The sequence below is a fragment of the Chinchilla lanigera genome, unplaced genomic scaffold (assembly GCF_000276665.1).
Source record: "Chinchilla lanigera isolate Chin_1 unplaced genomic scaffold, ChiLan1.0 scaffold00039, whole genome shotgun sequence".
Taxonomy (NCBI): domain Eukaryota; kingdom Metazoa; phylum Chordata; class Mammalia; order Rodentia; family Chinchillidae; genus Chinchilla; species Chinchilla lanigera.
The window spans coordinates 17,014,416-17,033,899 of record NW_004955440.1 but is presented as its reverse complement, the minus strand read 5'-3'; the positions used below and the strand labels follow the sequence as shown (position 1 = coordinate 17,033,899).

General features: G+C 37.7%; 1 protein-coding gene across 1 annotated transcript in view; it reads right to left on the bottom strand.

Moving 5' to 3' along the window:
* Rif1 (replication timing regulatory factor 1) overlaps nucleotides 1–19,484 on the bottom strand; it is a gene marked incomplete at its 5' end in the record, with an annotated part of 70,100 nt that overhangs the window by 13,910 nt on the left and 36,706 nt on the right. The window contains 10 exon segments of the mRNA XM_013517488.1: nucleotides 118–3,339; nucleotides 3,701–3,755; nucleotides 3,853–3,936; nucleotides 4,837–4,988; nucleotides 9,669–9,788; nucleotides 11,551–11,650; nucleotides 12,280–12,479; nucleotides 12,989–13,031; nucleotides 14,457–14,721; nucleotides 17,837–17,936. Coding sequence (XP_013372942.1) covers nucleotides 118–3,339; nucleotides 3,701–3,755; nucleotides 3,853–3,936; nucleotides 4,837–4,988; nucleotides 9,669–9,788; nucleotides 11,551–11,650; nucleotides 12,280–12,479; nucleotides 12,989–13,031; nucleotides 14,457–14,721; nucleotides 17,837–17,936 — 4,341 coding nt within the window.

Below are 19,484 nucleotides of genomic sequence, written 5' to 3'. Positions count from 1 at the left end.
CAGCAAGTAAGAAACAAATGGCCACGTAATATTCTGTCATTCGCAAAATGTCACGGCAATGCCGAACAGTATTGAGAAAATAACCGACTAAGTAGTCCTCAGCCACTTTCCTCCTACCTTATTAACAGGTGACGAGACCTCGTCTTCTTGCAGTCGTTTCAGTCCTCTCTTCAGAATGCTGGTGGACGGAGAAGCCAAGGGAGACCAGACACAACGTGTCTGCATGCCACCAGGACTGTCATTTGCTGACAGGAGTAAAGAATCAAGTTCCCTCAATTTTTCAGGAGATGAATCATTGTTTTCCATTACGAGTTCAGAGATAGTCGTTTCAGACGTCGAAGACTGTGATGGTTCTTCCGTTTTATCTGGAGTATGGCTATCTTCCAGTAAAACATCACTTCCCACCGCCACTGGACTGTCACCTAAATTTGTTTCCTCAGACTTACTAAGTTCAATGTTTGTTTCCGTTTTCTTAGACTCAACCCTTCCTTCTTCAGTGCTCATTTCGAGTGTGTCAGGAACAAAACTGTCAAGTTCTGCATTCAACTGTTCTGTTTTGCTTTCTTCCAACTTAGTTTGAGCAGTCACGTCCTCATCCTCTGTTTCTGTGACACTGCCGATTTCATGATTCATGTGACCAATAACCATTTCTTCATAGTTTTCCACTTCAGCATTCATTTGTTTAGATGAGGCGGAATCTGACTCATTACTTCTGTCACCTAATTCCCCACCTGCTATTTGTTCAGAGATCTCAGTCTGAGGTTTCACATTAATAGGTACGGTGTTATCACCAAGCCCAATACCTGAACCAAATTTCTCAGCTGTCACTTCTTCAGCATCTAATTTGTCAGCTGTTTCTGCACTAGGTCTGTCACTACTCTTACACTCCTCTGTTGCCAATTCAGAAGTGTCAGTTTTGATGCACTCTTTCTCAGAAACACTAGCTTCAGATGTATAGTTTTCTGCATCCAGTTCCATAGCTTTTGCTAGCTCTGTACTGGAGCCTCCTCTTGTTTTACATGCATTTCCTTCTTCAATATTAGCAACACGAAGTTCTCTTTTTAGGGGTGTTTCTGGCTTTCCTTCCGTGGCGTCCAAATGACATTCCTCAGAAATGTCCCTGAGATCACCTAAACATGGGTCCACAGCTTTAAATTTTTTACTAGATGGCTCTTCACTTACAGGACATACTGCTTCACCAGAATCCCTTTCATGAGGTTTTTCTTCCAAATTTACTACTTCAGAAGATTTTTGTATAGTATTTTCTTTCGACTTAGTTTCAGGTTCAAGTATGTTTTCACTAACAGTATCATTCCCCTTGAGAACCAAATTAAAATTCACACTTGCATGTTCATCTAAATGTTTCACTTCAGAACACAAATGAGCTTTAGAAGCCGCTTCTACTACAGTGTCAGGTGTTTGCACATCCATCTTTTTCATTTCACTGCTCTTTATTTCAGTATTTTCTGTGTTTTTTAACCCAATGGATGACTTTTCCTGAGGTTGAGATTTTTCCCCACAGCAATCACAACCTTTAGATCGCCTCACCCTCCGACTTCTCTTATGGTGGCATTCATATATCTGGACATTTTTTTCAGGAGGCGTAGAAATTTCTGGTGTTCCAATTCTGGAACATTCTCCCACACTGCTGCTATCAGAATCTCGCTTGAGTAATCTCTTACTAGCATTTCTAGTCCTCAAATTTGATTCTGGGATAGACGAAGGAGTACTCTGAACTTTTGCTAAGGAGTGTTCTGAACTTTCGCTAGTCTTAGTTTTCCCCTCACATGTATTTGGCACATCGTCAGAAACGTGCAATTTATCTGCAGATGCTGTAGAACACTCAAGTATCACAGCATTACTTTCACCTTTTTCATACACGGGAGGCCTTTTCTCTACATCTACTTCAGAAATTGCTTTATAATTCTGTGTGTGATTCTTGACAGTTACTGACTCCCCTTCTACCATTTTTCCCTCTTGTTCTTCAGTATCAACACTGTCACTGCTTTTGTTTTTCAATTTTGCAGATCTCTTCTTCCTTGAACCTTCTTCTTTTGCCTCAGAACTATCAGACTCTGAGTTTTCAATGCTGGAGAGCAATCCCTGAGACGCCCTTCTTGTCTGATAGCGTGTTCTTCCTCTTAAAGGTTTCTCAGAGGACTTGTCTGCAGCGTCCAGGGCACCACCTCCCTCAGAATTAACATTCTCAAGGTCTGATTTTCTTTTATTTTGGTCAGTGTCAGCATTAGCACTGCTTTCATCAGAAGCCTTCTCATGTAAGTAATTTCCTTTCTCAAGTAAGTTTTCCTGTCCAGTTTGTTGTTTAGGTAATACATCATCTTTTACATGCAAGAAACCCTGAGGTTTTTCCTCTTCCTTTCGTCTTTCCCGTTTTTGATGACTATTTTCCTTATCTTGTTTATCACCAATAGTGTCTGTTATTTCTGATCGTCGCCTTGAAGACCGTCTCAGGATTTTCTGACTTGGAGTTACCTGACTCTGACTATCTTCATTTACTGTCTGATCTGCTGGGGTTACTGCTGGAGGCGTATTTTCTTTAGATTCTAAATTAATCCCCATGTTTTTCTCTTGGACAGTACTGTTTTCCAATAACACAGTATTTTCTACTGCTGGTTTAGGCTTTCTATCTTCATGCTCTGGAACAGATTCAGATAAATGAACCTGACCATCTGATGAACATTCTGTTTGATTAAACAAATCAGGTGAGTTATTTTCTAAGGCTACTGTGCTTTCGACCGATTCTTTCTTTTCCTCCTGTTCAGATTTTATTAAGGGTTTAGATCTTTTACTTGCTGACTTCTCAGCTTTATTCAGTCTTCGGCTTGATCTCTTAACTCCATTCGGGTTTTTTTCTGAATCAGATTTTGAATGCACCACTTCTCTCTTCTTTGTTTTTGGTGTGCTGTCCGTTGTAGTCATGTTTTCCTGGGTTTTCTGCACTGAAACACTTGATGACATATTACCCAAGGAGGATGGGCTGAAAGGTCTAGTATCTGAACCACCAAACTTCTCCAAGGTAATAAAGCTTTGCCTCCGACTTGTAGGATATGGGGGAGGGGTTCCAGAAATACTGGCATCAGAAACTGAGCGACTGCAGACTAACGAATTTTCTGCACTAGATGTACATTCAGTTGAAGTTTTCTTTGATGAAATTAAAGTGTTTTTTCTGGCTTCATTATTACTGCTCAGTATTTCTGGACTGGTTTTGGGAACAAAACCACACTCGTTACTTGAAAAAGAAGCCTTTTTGCTATGTTCGTCCATACCACAGTTTTCCAAGGCATCTTGAACAACAGTGTCACTCTTCACTTGCTCCTCCTGTACAGAATACACACACACAGATTAACCAAACAAACATGGCTTTCTAGGGAAATTTGAGTGCAGAACTTTGGTACTTCAAAGGACAGTATTTTCAATATATTGTGAATATTCCAAAAATAATAGCAGATGTCTACGGGCTGTTTCTAATTACAAATATTCAATAAAATCCAAATATGTCTACTTTAAACACATAGGACTACAATTCTGTTAGAGCACGACTGGGAGTTAAGAGGAGACTCTACGATAAAATTTTGAAAATAACAAAATGAATAGCTACTACAAAGCCTTCCAGCAATATAAGGGAATCCATAATGGAAGAATGATTCAAAAACCCTGAGAAGTGAAATACTGAATATACCTTAATCACCATCTTGGTATCCTCCTTTGGTTTTTCAGTTAAAGTAGAAGTTTGTCTGAGATAAATAACGGAATAAATTAGATTACTCTCAGTTACTAAAAAAAAAAAATTAGAAAACTTAATTTTAAAACTTTGATGGCTTCAACACTTACATAGAGTCTTCCTGACTATAGCAATCAGTGAATAAGGTATCTTGTGAAACATCCAGATTATTATACATGGCAGGAATATCACACCTAAAAAAGATTTTATTGAATTTTAAAAATCTGGTAAGTCAGGTATGGTAGCATCTGGCCACATGCCCAGCACTCTTGGGAGACTGAGACAGGAGCATCTTAAGTTTCAGTCTCGGCTCTACCTCAAAGTAACAAAACACAAAGAGCTGGGGATATTTCTCAGTGTAAAGCTCTACATTCAATTTACTTTACAATGCGGGGCACGGTGACACACCTATAATCCAAGTTCATCTCTAGCCTGGGCAACTTAACCAAAATTAAATTTTCTTGGTTTTATTTAAATTTTCAAATAAAAAAATTTAAAAAGTACTGGAGATGCCAGGTGTGGGGCCACATGCTTGCTATCCCAGCACCCGGGTGGCTAAGGCCAGCCTGTTACACTCTTGAGCTCATGGCCAACCCTAACTACACAGTGAGAGCATCCCTAAAAAACAAGATAAAACAAAAGGGATGGAGATGTAGTTCAGAGCAAAGGCCTTGGATTCAAGACCCCATACCACAAAAAAATAAATAAAAATTCTGCAATTCTACTATATAATTTTATAAAAGTTTATAAAATCAAGACCCAGATAATTATTTTCCATTAACTCAGCTTCCCTTCTAACCCATCTCAGTAAAGAAATTCAGTATATGGACATTAGGAATGCCACTGTGTCATTTTATGCATTACGAAATCTAGTTATGCGCGACAGATCTTCTATCATTAAAATTTAGTATAATGGCTGGGCATACAGCTCAGGGATAGTACAGTACTTGCCTAGCATGTATAGAGCTCTAGGTTTGAGTCCCAGAACTCCAAAAGAACGTATATACAGTATATCTTAGTCCCAGTAACAAAGTTATAATCTGTTGCATGAAATCTAAGTATCAAAACAACAATTCACAAAAAAGTCTACCAACCGCTTTGTCTTGAGAACCTCTTTTTGATGTTCAGTTAATATTCTTTCTTTTGATTCTTTTCCTTCTGGAGGTATAAACACAAAATCGGTAGACTTTTCCTCTTCCAAAAGAAGTTCACTCTTTACTTTTGGAGATGAAGATTCTCGTTTTAGCTGCAGATTTTTTAAGAAATACATTTCAGTTTCTAAATTATTTTCTAGCATTACTACTGCTGTCATGATGCTGATAGTTTTACAAGAACACTTTAAAGTTTGAGGCTCAAGTGCATACTACAATCCCCACCAAACTTCTGTAACCTTGTTCACGTCTTTATTCCATCAAGTGTCCTTAAAAAGGAGACAACTTTGTGCCTGACTATAAAGGATTGGTCAATTACATTTTCACGACAACACAGAAAACCAACTAGTTTGGAAAGAGGTATGTATCTTTAATTCTCAAGTCGAGTCAATGAACTCGTGAAGATGACCGTATGTCCTAACAATAGTAACTCTGGTATTACACTAACTCTGTATAAATTTTCACTACAACCACTCTTTCTATTTCCAATAGCTACATCTACAAGAATGTATCAGTCTTTGAAATATTTTTCTTTCATTTTTCGAGGGTCTCAATCTCAAAATTCTCGAATAAACCGTATTGTCTGGAGGTCATGAAAGAGAATAATTGCTGCGAGAAAGTCAACAACTGACAACAAGGCACACACTTATTTCGACTTGCATTTAAAATAGAAGTCTTACCTAGGCACTATGTCTAGGCACTAATTATTAAATGCTATAATAACAGCTCTAAATAAAACATCTAAAATATTCTCTTATGCTACTTTATTAGTCCTTCATACCCAGACACATCCAATTTCAAGGAAGAAACTGCCTAGAGTAAGTATAATGGAATATAAAGTATAAACAATGATCAAAAGCACTCCACAAAATTACTGTTATTAACAAAGAATCAGCAACATGGCATGCCAAAATCAATCTGAAATAAGAGAAACATAGGCATAGGCTTTTACAAAATGACAAAGTATCTCTCAGGATTGCCTGTGGAAATGCTGCCTGCTCCTGGAGCAGGAACTGACGTTCTGTGCATTTCCCAAATAAATGATGGACTGCACATGTGGCAACTTCAAGCCACTCGGTCAATACGGGCGATAAAGCTCCTCATCTCTCTGCCTTGCTCCAACAGAGAAGGCTGCAGCCTGGCTGCTGATTTCGCAGCACACGTGGGCGAGTGACCGGGAAGCTGACTCTTCTCCATGCACCACCACTTTTCTTTCTTTCTCTCTGTCATGCGCCAGTGGCTACCTGAACATTCTGGCGACAAGGTCGAGGACCACAGCAGTGGTGGTGAAGGTAGTGAACGGAACAGTACCACCTCTCCTGCCCTGCTCCCAGCGCCAACTAACTCGAGACTAAGAAAATACAAGGAAATGAAGAGCTCATTCCTTGAAAGATTAAATAAAATTGATAAGCACTTTGCCAACCTTAATAAAAATGACAACTTATGACAGACATATCCGATACCAGGAATTTAGTAACTGAGAATAACTTAACATCGCATTACCATCTTTATTGCCACTATGGAAAACACATCATGAACTCAGAATAGCCCGCCAACCACAATTAGTGAACATCACAGTATAAAAAGCCCCGAGTGAGGAATTATACATCCTGAGTTTGTCTTGAAGAACTTTATAATCTTCCTATTTGAGACCCCAACAGAACTGGGAATATGACTGCCTCCTCAAACAAGCTGTTAGTATTTCAAGGAACCAAATTATCTAATACACCGTATCAACAGAACCAAAGACAAAAAACACTCATCTCAACAGAAGCAGGAAAAAGTATTTGACAAAGTCCAACACCTAACCATGATTAAAAAAAAAAAACCTACAGAAAATTGGAAGAGATGGTGTTTCTCTCAATCTGATAAAATCCATCTATGACAAAACAACAGTCAGCAGCATACTAAACTGTCGAAAGGGCTGGGGAGGTAGTGCAGTGGCACAGCGGCTGCCTGACAAGCAAGAGGCCTTGAGTTTGATTACTGGAACAAACAAACAAATAAATAAATAAATGGTCAAAACTCTGAAAGCTTTCACTCTAGAATCAGGAATAAGATAAGGATGTCCATTATGTTTCTGTCTGTATTGTTGGTATTTTGCTGTTTTTTTTTATTATATTCTTTAAAATTAAAAGAAAAAAAAGATGTCTATTATCACCACTGCTATTCAATCCAGTTCTGGAAATATTAGCAATTAGGTAAGAGGAAGAAATAAATGAAATAAAGATAGGAAAGGAAGAAGTTAAATTACCACTACTTACAGATGACATGATACTCTACAAAGAAGATCCCAAAAACTCCACCAAAAGATTTCTAGATTAATAACCAAATTGAGTAGCGCAGCTGGATACAAAGAGTCAACACTCAAAAATCAATAGCATTTCTACATACAAATAACAAACTCACTAAGAGAGAAGTTAAGGGAACAACCCCTTTCATAATGGCACTGAAAGAAATGAAATACTTAGGAATCAACCTAAGGAACAAGGTAAAAGATCTTTACATTGAGAACTACAGTACTCTGAAAAATAAGATTGAAGAGGATATCAGAAAGTGGAAAGATATGCCTTGTTCTTGCATAGAACCAACCAACATAGTGAAAATAGCCATACTCCCAAAACTGGTACACAGATTTAATGCAAACTCAATCAAAGTATCAATAGCATACCTCACAGAACTAGAGAAAATCCTAAAATTAATTTAGAACAAGAAGAGACCTACAACAGCAAAAGCAATTCTGGGCAACAAAGGCAAGGCAGCAAGCATCACAATCCCTGACTTGAAATTATATTACAGAGCTACCGTGATAAAATCACCATGGACTGGGCAAAGAAGAAAGAAAGAAAGAAAAAAAAAAAAAACAGACCTAAGGATCACTGGAACAGTTAAGGAGGGCCCCAGATGTAGCTCAGTGACAGCACCTGTCTGGCAAGTACTAGGCCTTGAGTTTGATTCCCAGTACCAAAAAAAGAGGAGGAAGAGAAATAACTCCAAATACTTAACCACCTTCAACAAAGTGGCCAAATTAAAGTGTTCACTAAAAGCCTCTGAAATCATGCTGGAAAAACTGGTTTTCCAGATGCCAAGGACTGAAACTAGACCCATGTCTATCACCATCACTGAAGTCAAAATGGATCAAAGATCTAAAATATAGACATAAAACAATCTGTTGGAAGATAAAATAGGTAGATCTCTTGAAGACACTGATGTAGGCAAAGACTGTATGAACAAAACCCCAATTGCACAGGAACTATCACAGACAACTAGGACCTCATGTTAAAAAGTTTTTGCCCAGCAAAAGAAATCACTAAAAGAGCGAAGACAAAACCCAGAGTGGGTAAGAATTTTTGTCAGTGGTTCAAGTAAAAGACTAATATCTAGAACATATAAAGAACTGAAAAAAGTCAGACTCCACAAATTTCAAGACTCAATCCAAAAACAGGCATTGGAAATGAACACACACTACCGTGATGAAGTATGAATGCCAAATAAATATATGAAAAGATGTTCAACATCACCAGCAATTCGAGAAATGAAAATTGACACAACGCTGAGACTTTACCTAACTCCAGAAAGCACGGCTATTATCACAAAATCAACCAATAACAAATGCTGGTGAGGCCGTGGAGAAAAAGGAAGTCTTCTCAACTATCAGTGGGAGTACAGACTGGTGCAACCACTGTGGAAATCAGTGTGGAGACTCCACAAACAACCTAAAACTAGCAGTTCCCTTTGACCAGCTAGTCCCCTTCTTGGTATCTTCCCGAAAACATAAAAAACACATACTACAGCAACAGATGCACACCCATGTTTATAGTAGCAACGTTTGTAATAGGACAAATCTTGCAAACAGTCCAAATGTTAATCAACTGATAAATCAGTAAAGAAGATGCGATTTATTTATACAATGGAGTACGTACCACTTTGCCATAAAAGACAAACTTGAGACATTTCTAGCTAAATGGATGCACCTTGAGACCACACTCTTAAGTGAAATAATTTGGACACACATGCAAAAAATAAAACTTTGTATCTCTGGTGTGAGAAATTCAAAGTGTGATTAAGGATTAATGTTCGAAGGGGAACTAGGGACCCGAGAGGAGGACAGGAAAGGAAAGCAAAGGAAAAAAATGAGAAAGGAAGGATAAACTAGGCCAGACGTGGTGGTGCATGCCTATAATCCCAGCACTTAGGAGGCTGAGGCAGAAGGATTGCTGTGAGGAGTTCAAGGCCAGGTTGGGCTACCAAGTGAGTTCCAGGCCAGCCTGAACTGCACAGTGAAACCCCGTCTCAAAAAAAAAAAAAAAAGAAGTATAAAATGGAAACAAAGCTTTTGTACAAGAGGGGAAGAGGAGCTGGCCGGAGGGGAAGAGGAGCTGGCCGGAGGGGAGAGGAATGGGGAAAAAGAATCCAGATATTATCATCTACAGGTACAAATTCCCGATGATGAATGTGATCCGTTATGTGTATTTAAAGTGTACAAATAAACAATAAAAAACATGCATACAGCTGAGACGTAGCTCAGTGGTGAAGTGTTTGCCTAGGAGGGACCCGAAACCAATAAAGACTAGGAAGCAATCAACACACAAGGCTCCTACACATCCAGGCTATCTTACTGTTCCTTCTACAACTCTCATTTCCCCACAATCCCATCTTTTTCCAAACACTGACCACATCTCAACTGCTTACTGCTCCAGTATGAAGTTGTATATCCATAAACTACCTTATACTTTATTTTAAAAATTCGATTAAATACATTTCTGAAAACATACTTTGGCAGACGGCTTCATATTTTCTTTTTTTTCCTTTGTTTGTGCCAAAAAAGAATCTCTTTTTCCATTTGATTTTCTTTCCATACCACTTATCTTCATATTTAATTGTGAATTTTCTGTCTGTTTAATGAAAAATCGAATAATTTTATTAACCATAATCTGGTTCTTTTCACATTCTGAAAATTCCAGTTTACTGAATATTCATCTCACATAATGTAAAATTTCTTCTGATTATTCAAGCCTGCTGAAAACAAAAATATTCAACCGAATTTGTGTAACGTTTACATGTTTCACACCATTTAACTTGTATGAGTTCTGAAATCAAGATACACCACTCATATTACAAAGTTAATCGAATCAGTGGACTCATGCTAACTAACACTGGAAATATTTGTAAGATGAAAATAAAAACTAGAAAATTTTCAGTGCTGAAGAATTGAGCCGGGGGTATAGCTCAGCGGCACAAGCGCCTGCCTAGCAAGCACAAAGTCCTGAGTTCTACTCCCAGTGTCAAAAAGAAAACAAACAAACAAACAAACAAATGCCGGGCGTGGTTGCTCACGCCTGTAATCCCACTTGGGAGGCTGACACAGGAGGATCATTGTGAGTTTGAGACCAGGCTGGGCTCCAAAGTGAGCTCAAGGCCAGCCTGAACTGCACAGTGAAACCCTGACTCAGAAAGACAGAAAGAAAGAACGAAAGAAAGAAAGAACGAAAGAAAGAACGAACAAAAGAACGAATGAAAGAATGAACTAAAGAACGAAGAAAGAACGAACGAACGAAAGAACGAGGTATGGCAGTGCACACTTGTAACCCCTGCATTTGGAAAGCTAAGACAGCAGGATGTAGAGTTTGAGGCCAGCCTGGCCTACTCAGCAGAACTGTCACAAACCCACAAAAACAGAGCATTAACATAGCTCAGTGGCAGAATGCCTGCATAGTATTCTGCCACTGAAGAAGGGAAGGAAAGGAGCAGGAGGACAGGCAGGCATGCAAGTATGTATGATACAGAATATTAATATACCAAACACATGTTCTCACAGCACAATATACAGTATACATTAAATTACAGTGAACCAGTGCTAACACTAACCCATTTGATCTGGTGAGAATTTTTATTTAGCAAAACAAAACTTAGCTATCACTATTTCATTTTTTTTTAACTGATTCTATGCAAAACACACACACACACACACACGCACACACACATAAAACAGATACAAACCCAGTGTAGTGGGGGGCATGGCTGTAATCTCAGCTACTCAGAAGCCAGAGGCAGAGGCTGAGCAAGAAGATTACAATGTCAAGGCCAGCCAAGGCAAATTAGGGAGACTTGCATTCAAATTAGTAAAACAGAGGGGGCACAGCTCTGTGGCAAATACGAAGCCCTGGATTCAATCCCTAGCACCACCACAGGTTGGGACAGGCAGGGGCACTGCTTGGCTAAATACCACCTCTTGCTGAACAGAAAAGAACACCTTCTAAGGATGCTCCAAACTTCACCGTCTTTACTCCTCTCAACTACTAGATCTCCAGAAAGTAACTGTTAGCCAAAGCAATCTTGGTTCTAAAGGATGATTGTGACAGCAGGTTGTTTTTCTGACAGGAGAAATTGGACACAAGAAAAAGAGAAAGTAAAATTATTTCTAGGTTTTCCAAAGCAATACTCATCAATCTTTGTAGAACAGTATGTGTTATGTCCTGAGTTCAAGATTGTTTACACGAGAATCTAGTGAAGATTTTTGCCCTTAATTCATATACCATTTGTGTACACACACACACAAACACACACACACACACAGAGTTATGGAACTCTTCTATTCAGAGTCTGATTACTTAATATAGTTCAAGCATCAATCAATAATTAAAAAACAAAACTTACTGTATCTGAATATGATCCACTAGATTCCTCCATTATTTCAACATTTTCCAAACCAGGCAACAGAAGCAAAAATTTTTGTTTGGCTTCTCTTAGTACTGGCCTTTTAAAAATATATGTAAATAAATACACATTTAGGTCAAGGGTACTGGTACTTACGATGCTAACTAGAGCATTTATTTTAATTTTTAAAGGAGCAAAATTAACTGGCTTAAAGATTACTAACATACAAAAGTGGGAGAGATTACACAATATCTGAATTATCTTCTATTCTTTTTAGTTTCCCTATTTTCTTTTTTAAAAAATTTTCAAAGTGACTGTATTCTTATCATGCAAAATTTCAAACAAAAGTAAAATAATACATTTAGGTATCAACACTGAGCTTTAGTAATTATCATTGCCCTTATTTTTCAGGGATGATTTTAAATTGCTTTCACTAGTTCCTAAGAATCAAATTACTTTAAAGCCCCCTGGCAAAAGTTTATGTTAAATATCAGAAATTATAAATAATAGTTCAACTAAAAACTTCTCTGCAACAATTGGCCTAAGAAAGTTGATGTTAACACCAAAGCCGGCCATATAGCTCAGTGGCACAGCGCCTGCCTGGCAAGCTCCAGGTCCTGAGTTCGATTCCCAGTGCAAAACACAAAACGAAACAAACCACACAAACACCAAAATACCAGTGCACATTATCTTATAGAACAGATAGCTGAATGGGCTGTGTTAGCTTACTTTAACTCTTCAGGGTAGGTCAACATCGCTACTTTAGCAAACGTGGCATTCCAGAACTGAGCGGTCTGCTTTCGAATCTGTTTATTCCTATGCAGAAATATTATGCATAGCAGTGGGGAGAGCTGTTCCAGAAGTTCACTGTCAAAAGTCCCAGCGCTAAACTGCAGACAGGTAGTAATTTCTCCTAGTAGCTTTTCTAACTAGGAAAAAGGAAAGGAAAAAAGCGAAAGTATACTAAATGTCACATCGAAGTACATGGTACTATTGCAACGTTTAGTATATGGGTGATTTATTAAGTCCCTATGGTCACAGTAATACATATCCCTGTTACTTGGCAAACTGTCGGTAATTTTTTTTGATTACTGACAATCCAGCTTGATTGAGTTTATTCTCCACTTAAGAGCGGAAAAAAAGGTTTTACGTTCACTGTAATAGTAATGTTAGCCTAACTTTCAACGATGTAACTGTGGACAGTTACACACAACCCTCATACATAAAGACATGAAACAGGACTTGTTCATGTAATTTCAAAATAGTATTACAAAATCTTTTTTAAAAACTACCTGTGAATGTATCTGTATCATACTACTAAATGCCATTAAAAACTACTATAACATTTAAAAATCAGAATTATCTTTAAGGAAGGTGATTATCTAAGCCCATTTTCTCTTCATGAAAGTATGTTTTATGGACAATAGTCTATTTTTACCTTGTTGTTCAGAGAACTATACACTTTAGGAACTTCATCAAGGCTGGAAAGAAAAACACATAACATGTAGTAACATTTGTATTTTAGGAAACTGACATACTACCTACCAAGCTAAACCTAAAAATTAAGTAATACAGCCATAAACCAACAAGGTATCGACACAGTATCCAGACTTAATAAGGAAACCAACCTCCCTCCCACAAAAAAACTGGAAAACATTAAGCATGAAACACACCCAGCAATAGGAAATAAATCACAGAAAAGTCTACAATATAAGTTAATGTAGTCCTACACTCCTTTTTGAATGCTTTAAAAGCATAAATTACCCTTGATTAAATAAAGACTAAAATTTGCCAATGTAGTTAAGTTCATGGACTTTGGTACTGTATTTCGCACATTATAAACCTTACTCCTTGAAACTGTTTCGATGAATTTATTTCACAAAAGATGAACTATTACAACTAAACCACACAAGCTGGTTAAAAAGAATACTGAGCCGGGTGTGGTGGCGCATGCCTATAATCCCAGAACTCAGGAGGCTGAGGCAGGAGGATCCTTGCGAGGTCAAGGCCAGCCTGAACTACATAGTGAAACCCTGTCTCAAAAAGACCAAAAAGTAAATAAATAAACACAATACTGAGAATTTCTTTCAGAATGTTACTTGGGATTTCTCTAGGTTCTAGGGCACTACATACGTCAAATGTGAAAGTAGTAATTCATACTTTTGAAGGCTGATTCTAAAACTGAAGTGTATACATTTAAAGAACCTTACTCTAGGCAGACAAGTGGAAGGAAACATGAGGGCAGTGTACAAATAAGGGAGAGAAATGGGACATTTCATGACATTTTTAATGCGTGTATCAAAATGGCACAACGAAACCCAACACTTTGTAAAATTAACAATATATATTTTAATACATATAAAATATATACTGTAAGACAATGAAAAAAATCTTATTTTTCAGAAACAGTGGTCAACACAGACACTAATTTTTGTACAAATAATGCCCAACAGTTTGTGAAGGAAAAGTGCTAAATAACCATGCCTACCCATCCACCAATCAAAATATAATGAAATCCTATGCAGACATTTTATACAATCATACTTATGTCAATGGTGCAAAACACAAACAAGTGCCTAAGACAGACTTAACTGCAGAGTAGCATATCAAGTATGTTTTATCTATTATTTTTCTTTTGTTTTTCCTAAGAAACTATAAAATTTAGTAAGTATGCTTATTTGCGTAAGCGATTCTGAAAAAAAAGTAACAATCGAAAAGGACAAGGGAATAAATATAAAAAATAAGACTTCCAACTTTCACCTAAAATTAGCATTTGATCTATCTTTTTAACACAGAACATTATCCTCAGTAAAACTGTCAAGAGTACTAGGAATAGCAGAGCTGATAGGAAAACACACTTATTTAAACTGCATACATTTAATTCAAACTAAGTCCAAAATACTTACTTGGTGTTTTCATAAAATAATGCCAAGGGCCTTGTTAATACTGTAAATATTTTTCGAATCGCAGAAGGCAAAGAAATGTGCCCGAGCAGACTGGAAATCACGCTGATGACTGAGCTGCCAATACCAAGCAGAGAGTCAGAATGAGCCTCCTCGAAGCTCAAGGTGTGGAAGGAGCCGATCACTTTTACAATAAGCTTAAACAAAGAGGCCAATCTTCCCAGAGGGTCTTTCTTCTTTTTGGCCCAGTCTGAAGATCTCTGTGGTGCTGAGACACAAATGAATTGATTAAAAACTTAGTATTTTGAAAACAGTGTCAATATCTACCTGAATAATTTATATCACATATTTAAATAATGCATTAAACACACATGATTTTGTTAACTGACATTACAAAGAAACCCTAAAATGATACACCATTAACAAATATACAACAGCAAAATATTATCTTTACAAACGAAAATCAGACACAGGGGCTGGGGATTTAGCTCAGCGGCAAAGCGTCTGCCTGGCAAGCGCAAGGTTGTAAGTTTGGTTCCCAGTACCGGAGGAAAAAAAAAAAAGAAAATCAGACACAATGGAAAAACTATTTGGCAAGAATAACAAAAATGACTGTTTCCCTATAAAATCTGAAATTTTTCTATTTTTCATTATTTCAACAACTACTTTATAAAATATACCAAAACCACATAAGGCAGGCCCCACAGTTAAATTTTAAGTTTTCAAAACTAAAAATTTCTATTAGAAATTACTATTCCCTGAGTCATCTACAGTACACTGACTCCTACATATATCCAAACCCTGAGGAAAAAATATGCAAATAAACTTTACTATTTACTTGATTCAAAGAAAATAATCTTAAAATCACTGACATCCACCATAGGACTAAGCACAAAATCTTGCAAAATCCAAAATTAACTGTTTTCTCTCAAATAAGCTATTCTAAGCTAAAAGATTTCAGATTTCAGAAAATCCTATGTCAGTACATAGTAATTAGGGCCAGGGATGTAGCTCAGTGGCACAAGCTCCTGCCTGGCAAGCACAAGGTCCTGAGTTCAATTCCCCTGACAAAAATAAAAAAGTACATAGTAATTAAAAATTAATCTCATGTGGTGAAAAACTATTACTAGTTGAAGGAAGGCAACCTTCCACCCTAAAGCCAACTCCTCCAATGTGAGAGCACACTGGCAATGCTGCTGAGAAATTCTTGGACAGGATACTGAGGTCAACAGGACACCCTGTGTGTGAGGAAACTGGTGCAATAGTAACAGCTAATCAAATTAAAAACTAAGAGTAATGACAACCAGGCTCCTCACCAAGAGGAGGTAGGTACAAATACCAAAAACGGAAAGAAGTACCCATGTGGCATTAGATGGTAACTAACTCAAAAGAAACAGGTACCCTGGTAGGCATGACGACACAAACCTGTAATCCCAGCACTCAGGAGGCTGAGGCAGGAGGACTACTACAAGTTCAAGGCCAGCCTGGGGTACATAATGAGTTCTAGGCCAGCCTAAAATACACAGCAAGACTAGGGTCTCAACAAAAAAACACACAAAAACCAAAAAAAAAAAAACCAAAATCCCAAACAGGTACTAGGTGACACCCCCCAAATTCCCAGCTTTGTCCACTAAGAGGATTCAGAGTAGCAGTTAATGAACTTTGGTTTCAAACTGCCAGTCTCAGCTCAAAGGAACCATACTCCCTGGAGAAATGCCTAATTCCAGTCTGGGGGCAAGTACAAGGGAAGGCTGAGTGTCTTACAGCATCACTGTCAAAATAATGTGGATGCGTCCAAAGGTTATACAGGACACCTAAAAGGTGAGGGTAACAGGTAAGCCGGACCTTTGGGCACTACAACGAATAATGCTAATGAACTACAGTGCCCTGAATGGAAGGGAATCCAGGCATCCCTCCCAATAAACTTCAGCAAGGAATAAGGGAGGCTGTACCGTGTATGACCCATTGTCACGGACAACCTACATCTGAAGATAACGAGTGACTAACATTGCACAAGTCACTAGTGAGGGGAGGTCTCTGGCTGTTCTAGACAGAGTGAAAATGACCAAAGACAATTCTAGCAGGTTGGCAGGTCATGAATGTGATACACAGCGAGATCTAACTTGTCAGAAGTACTGACATTGGTAAAATTATGTAAATACTTCCAGTGGCACATCGATAGCTCACAAAATAATTTCAGGTAACACTTTTAAGTTCTGGTATTCAGAAATTACCTTTCGACAAAATAAAGTGATCAGATTACGTCCTACTTAACCAAAGGGAACAGCTGAAATTTCAAACATGTCTATGTGTAACTGTTCTATTAGTCTACCTAGTAATAATTGACAAGCCACACTACACAAGAAGGATTCTGAAAGCACTTGAAATGTTTTAGAAGTCATCAGCAATCTATCTTTCTAGTGGGAAATTATTTTTTAAATAGAAAAGCCAAATCTCAACATCAATTTGCATTTTTATTAATGGCAAGTAATCACTTTATAGTTAAGAACATAAAAACACGTGGAGGGGCTGGGGATTTAGCTCAGCAGCAAAAGCGCCTGCCTGGCAGGCGCAAGGTCATGAGTTCGGTTCCCGGTATCGGAGAAAAACCAAAAAACAAAAAAAAAAAAACAAAACAACACGTGGAAATATTTCAAGCAATCAACTATTAGATTGTAATTTGTGGTATTTACTGCAAACTCAACCATGAAATGTATTTTTTCAAACCAGGTTATTACAATCTCGACAGACCAAACGAATTGGCTGCGCATGGTGGCAGACCACTGTAATCGCAGCACTCAGAAAGGAGTCTCAGGCAGGGGGAGAGAGGCCAACTTCAGGGACACAGCAAGGCCCTGTGCTCAAAAATCAAAACAACAAAAAAAATTTTTTTTTGTCTTTTTGAGACAGGGTCTCGCTATGCAGTTCAGGCAGCCTTGAGCTCACTTTGTAGCCCAGGCTGGTCTCGAACTCGCAATGATCCTCCTGCCTCAACCTCCTGAGTGCTGGGATTACAGGCGTGCACCACCATGCCCAGCTCAATTATTTTTTTTAAAAAGATTTTAACTTTCCTGTAAAATCATAACCAATTAACTGATTTCATGATTTTCTTTTCAATGTTAATTCAATTATTATTTTCCAATCAGATTTCCAATAGGAATATTTCTTAAAGAATATGTTAAGTTTCTTGTTCAGGTAGTCTCTCATATCAGAAGGAAGGAAAAATATCATCTATAGAGATAATCAATATAATTAAGACATTTTATTCTTTGTCTAAAAAGAAACTGTGTGGAGGAGGAGGGGAGGGAGGGGACTTTCCTGACAATCATACGGTAGTACTGCATTTATGAAATACTAGATGAATACAACTAGAAAATACTTACATTTAACTTTGGGCTGGTATTTATTATTATATGGTGAAAAGTCAATGCAATCAGCTATTACAGTAATAATATGGATGATCCTGTCCAGAAACAACAAATTCTAGGGAAGAAGAATACCGTAATTAGAAACTTTAAACTACGGTCACAATATTCAAAAATAGTACACAAGGGCCTGGGGATTTAGCTCAACGGCACAGCGCCTGCCTAGCAAGCGCGAGGTCGTGAGTTCGATTCCTGGTACCGGAAGAAAACCAAAAAAACAAACAAACAAACAAAAAAATAGTACACAACAAGAAACGGAACTGTTTACTACCACAAATACCACACAAACACATTCCATAGCTTTTCTAATATAAAGTAAAACTATATGGCCATACGTATCTTCCAGTTAACTGCTATGTGCCAAATACTATCAATTTAAATTCCTCAACATTCAGGAGAAAGTTTATCTTTATGATGCCTGTAAAACTCATCATATCATTCATTGGAATGATCCAATGTAGGAAGTAGGTCTGAAAATACAAGGCTCTTGGCAGGGGTGGACAGAATGCTAGCACTGTCATTCAATGTTGGAAACTAACAGATGAAACGCTACAAAATGCTGTGAAATATTTAAGGCTGAAATGCAAGTAACATGTTCTATATGCACAAAGAGCCATATTTAAAAATGTATTTACTGCCAGGCATGGTGGCACATACCTGTAATCCCAGCACTCAGGAGGCTGAGGCAGGAGGATCACTGCACGTTCAAGACCAGCCTGGGATACAAAGTGAGCCCAAGACCAGCCTGAACTGCATAGTGAGACCCGATAGACAGACAGATAGATAGATAGATAGATAGATAGATAGATAGATATGTCTATTCTAAGCACTCATTACATATTTGATGTTTTATCTACATCTTATTTCCCTAAGTGCATAGTATACAATATAGTAGAGCTCCAGACAAAACAGAAGAGAGGTGAATAGACTGCCACATAGGAAAGGAAAGCTAAGCACATGTGCTGTCAGTGTAAGCGAGACAGGTGCATTAAACATGCAGGTGGTTGTGTGTGAAGACTGCCTTTGGTGTGACAACTGAAGCAAAGCTTACTTTTATTATATAATTCTATTGGTATTTACACTGTAGCTCACATAGGAATTTACTTTGATGTTATCTTTTAGTTTTGTAAGTACACAGTAATATGAGAGGCCTATTCTAAATGCACAACACATATTAAGAATTTACTACTTTGATATTTTATGTTCCTATTAATTACATGCTGTGTAATATAGGAGCCTCCTGACAAAACAACAAGATCACTGATGTCAAGTGTGTCCTATGAAAGGCCAGGAAAGCAGAAAACATGTGCTGTCAGTGCAAGTGATACGTGTACATGGAACATGCTATTGACATGTGTGCAGATGCCTTACGTGTCACAATAGAAGATTCTCTTATTTTTGTAAAAATATTTTATTCTTCTATTTTCATTATAGTTCATATAAGAATTTAATAATTCATCAACAGAAATACTCTAAAGAATAAATGTGGGTCTGGTAGATCCATACTTGTGCACCTTAGTATTAACCTTTAGTAACATACATAGTAACAAGAACCAGTGCCATGACAGTATGCTAAACATAAAGAGAACTTAATCTAATGTTAGAA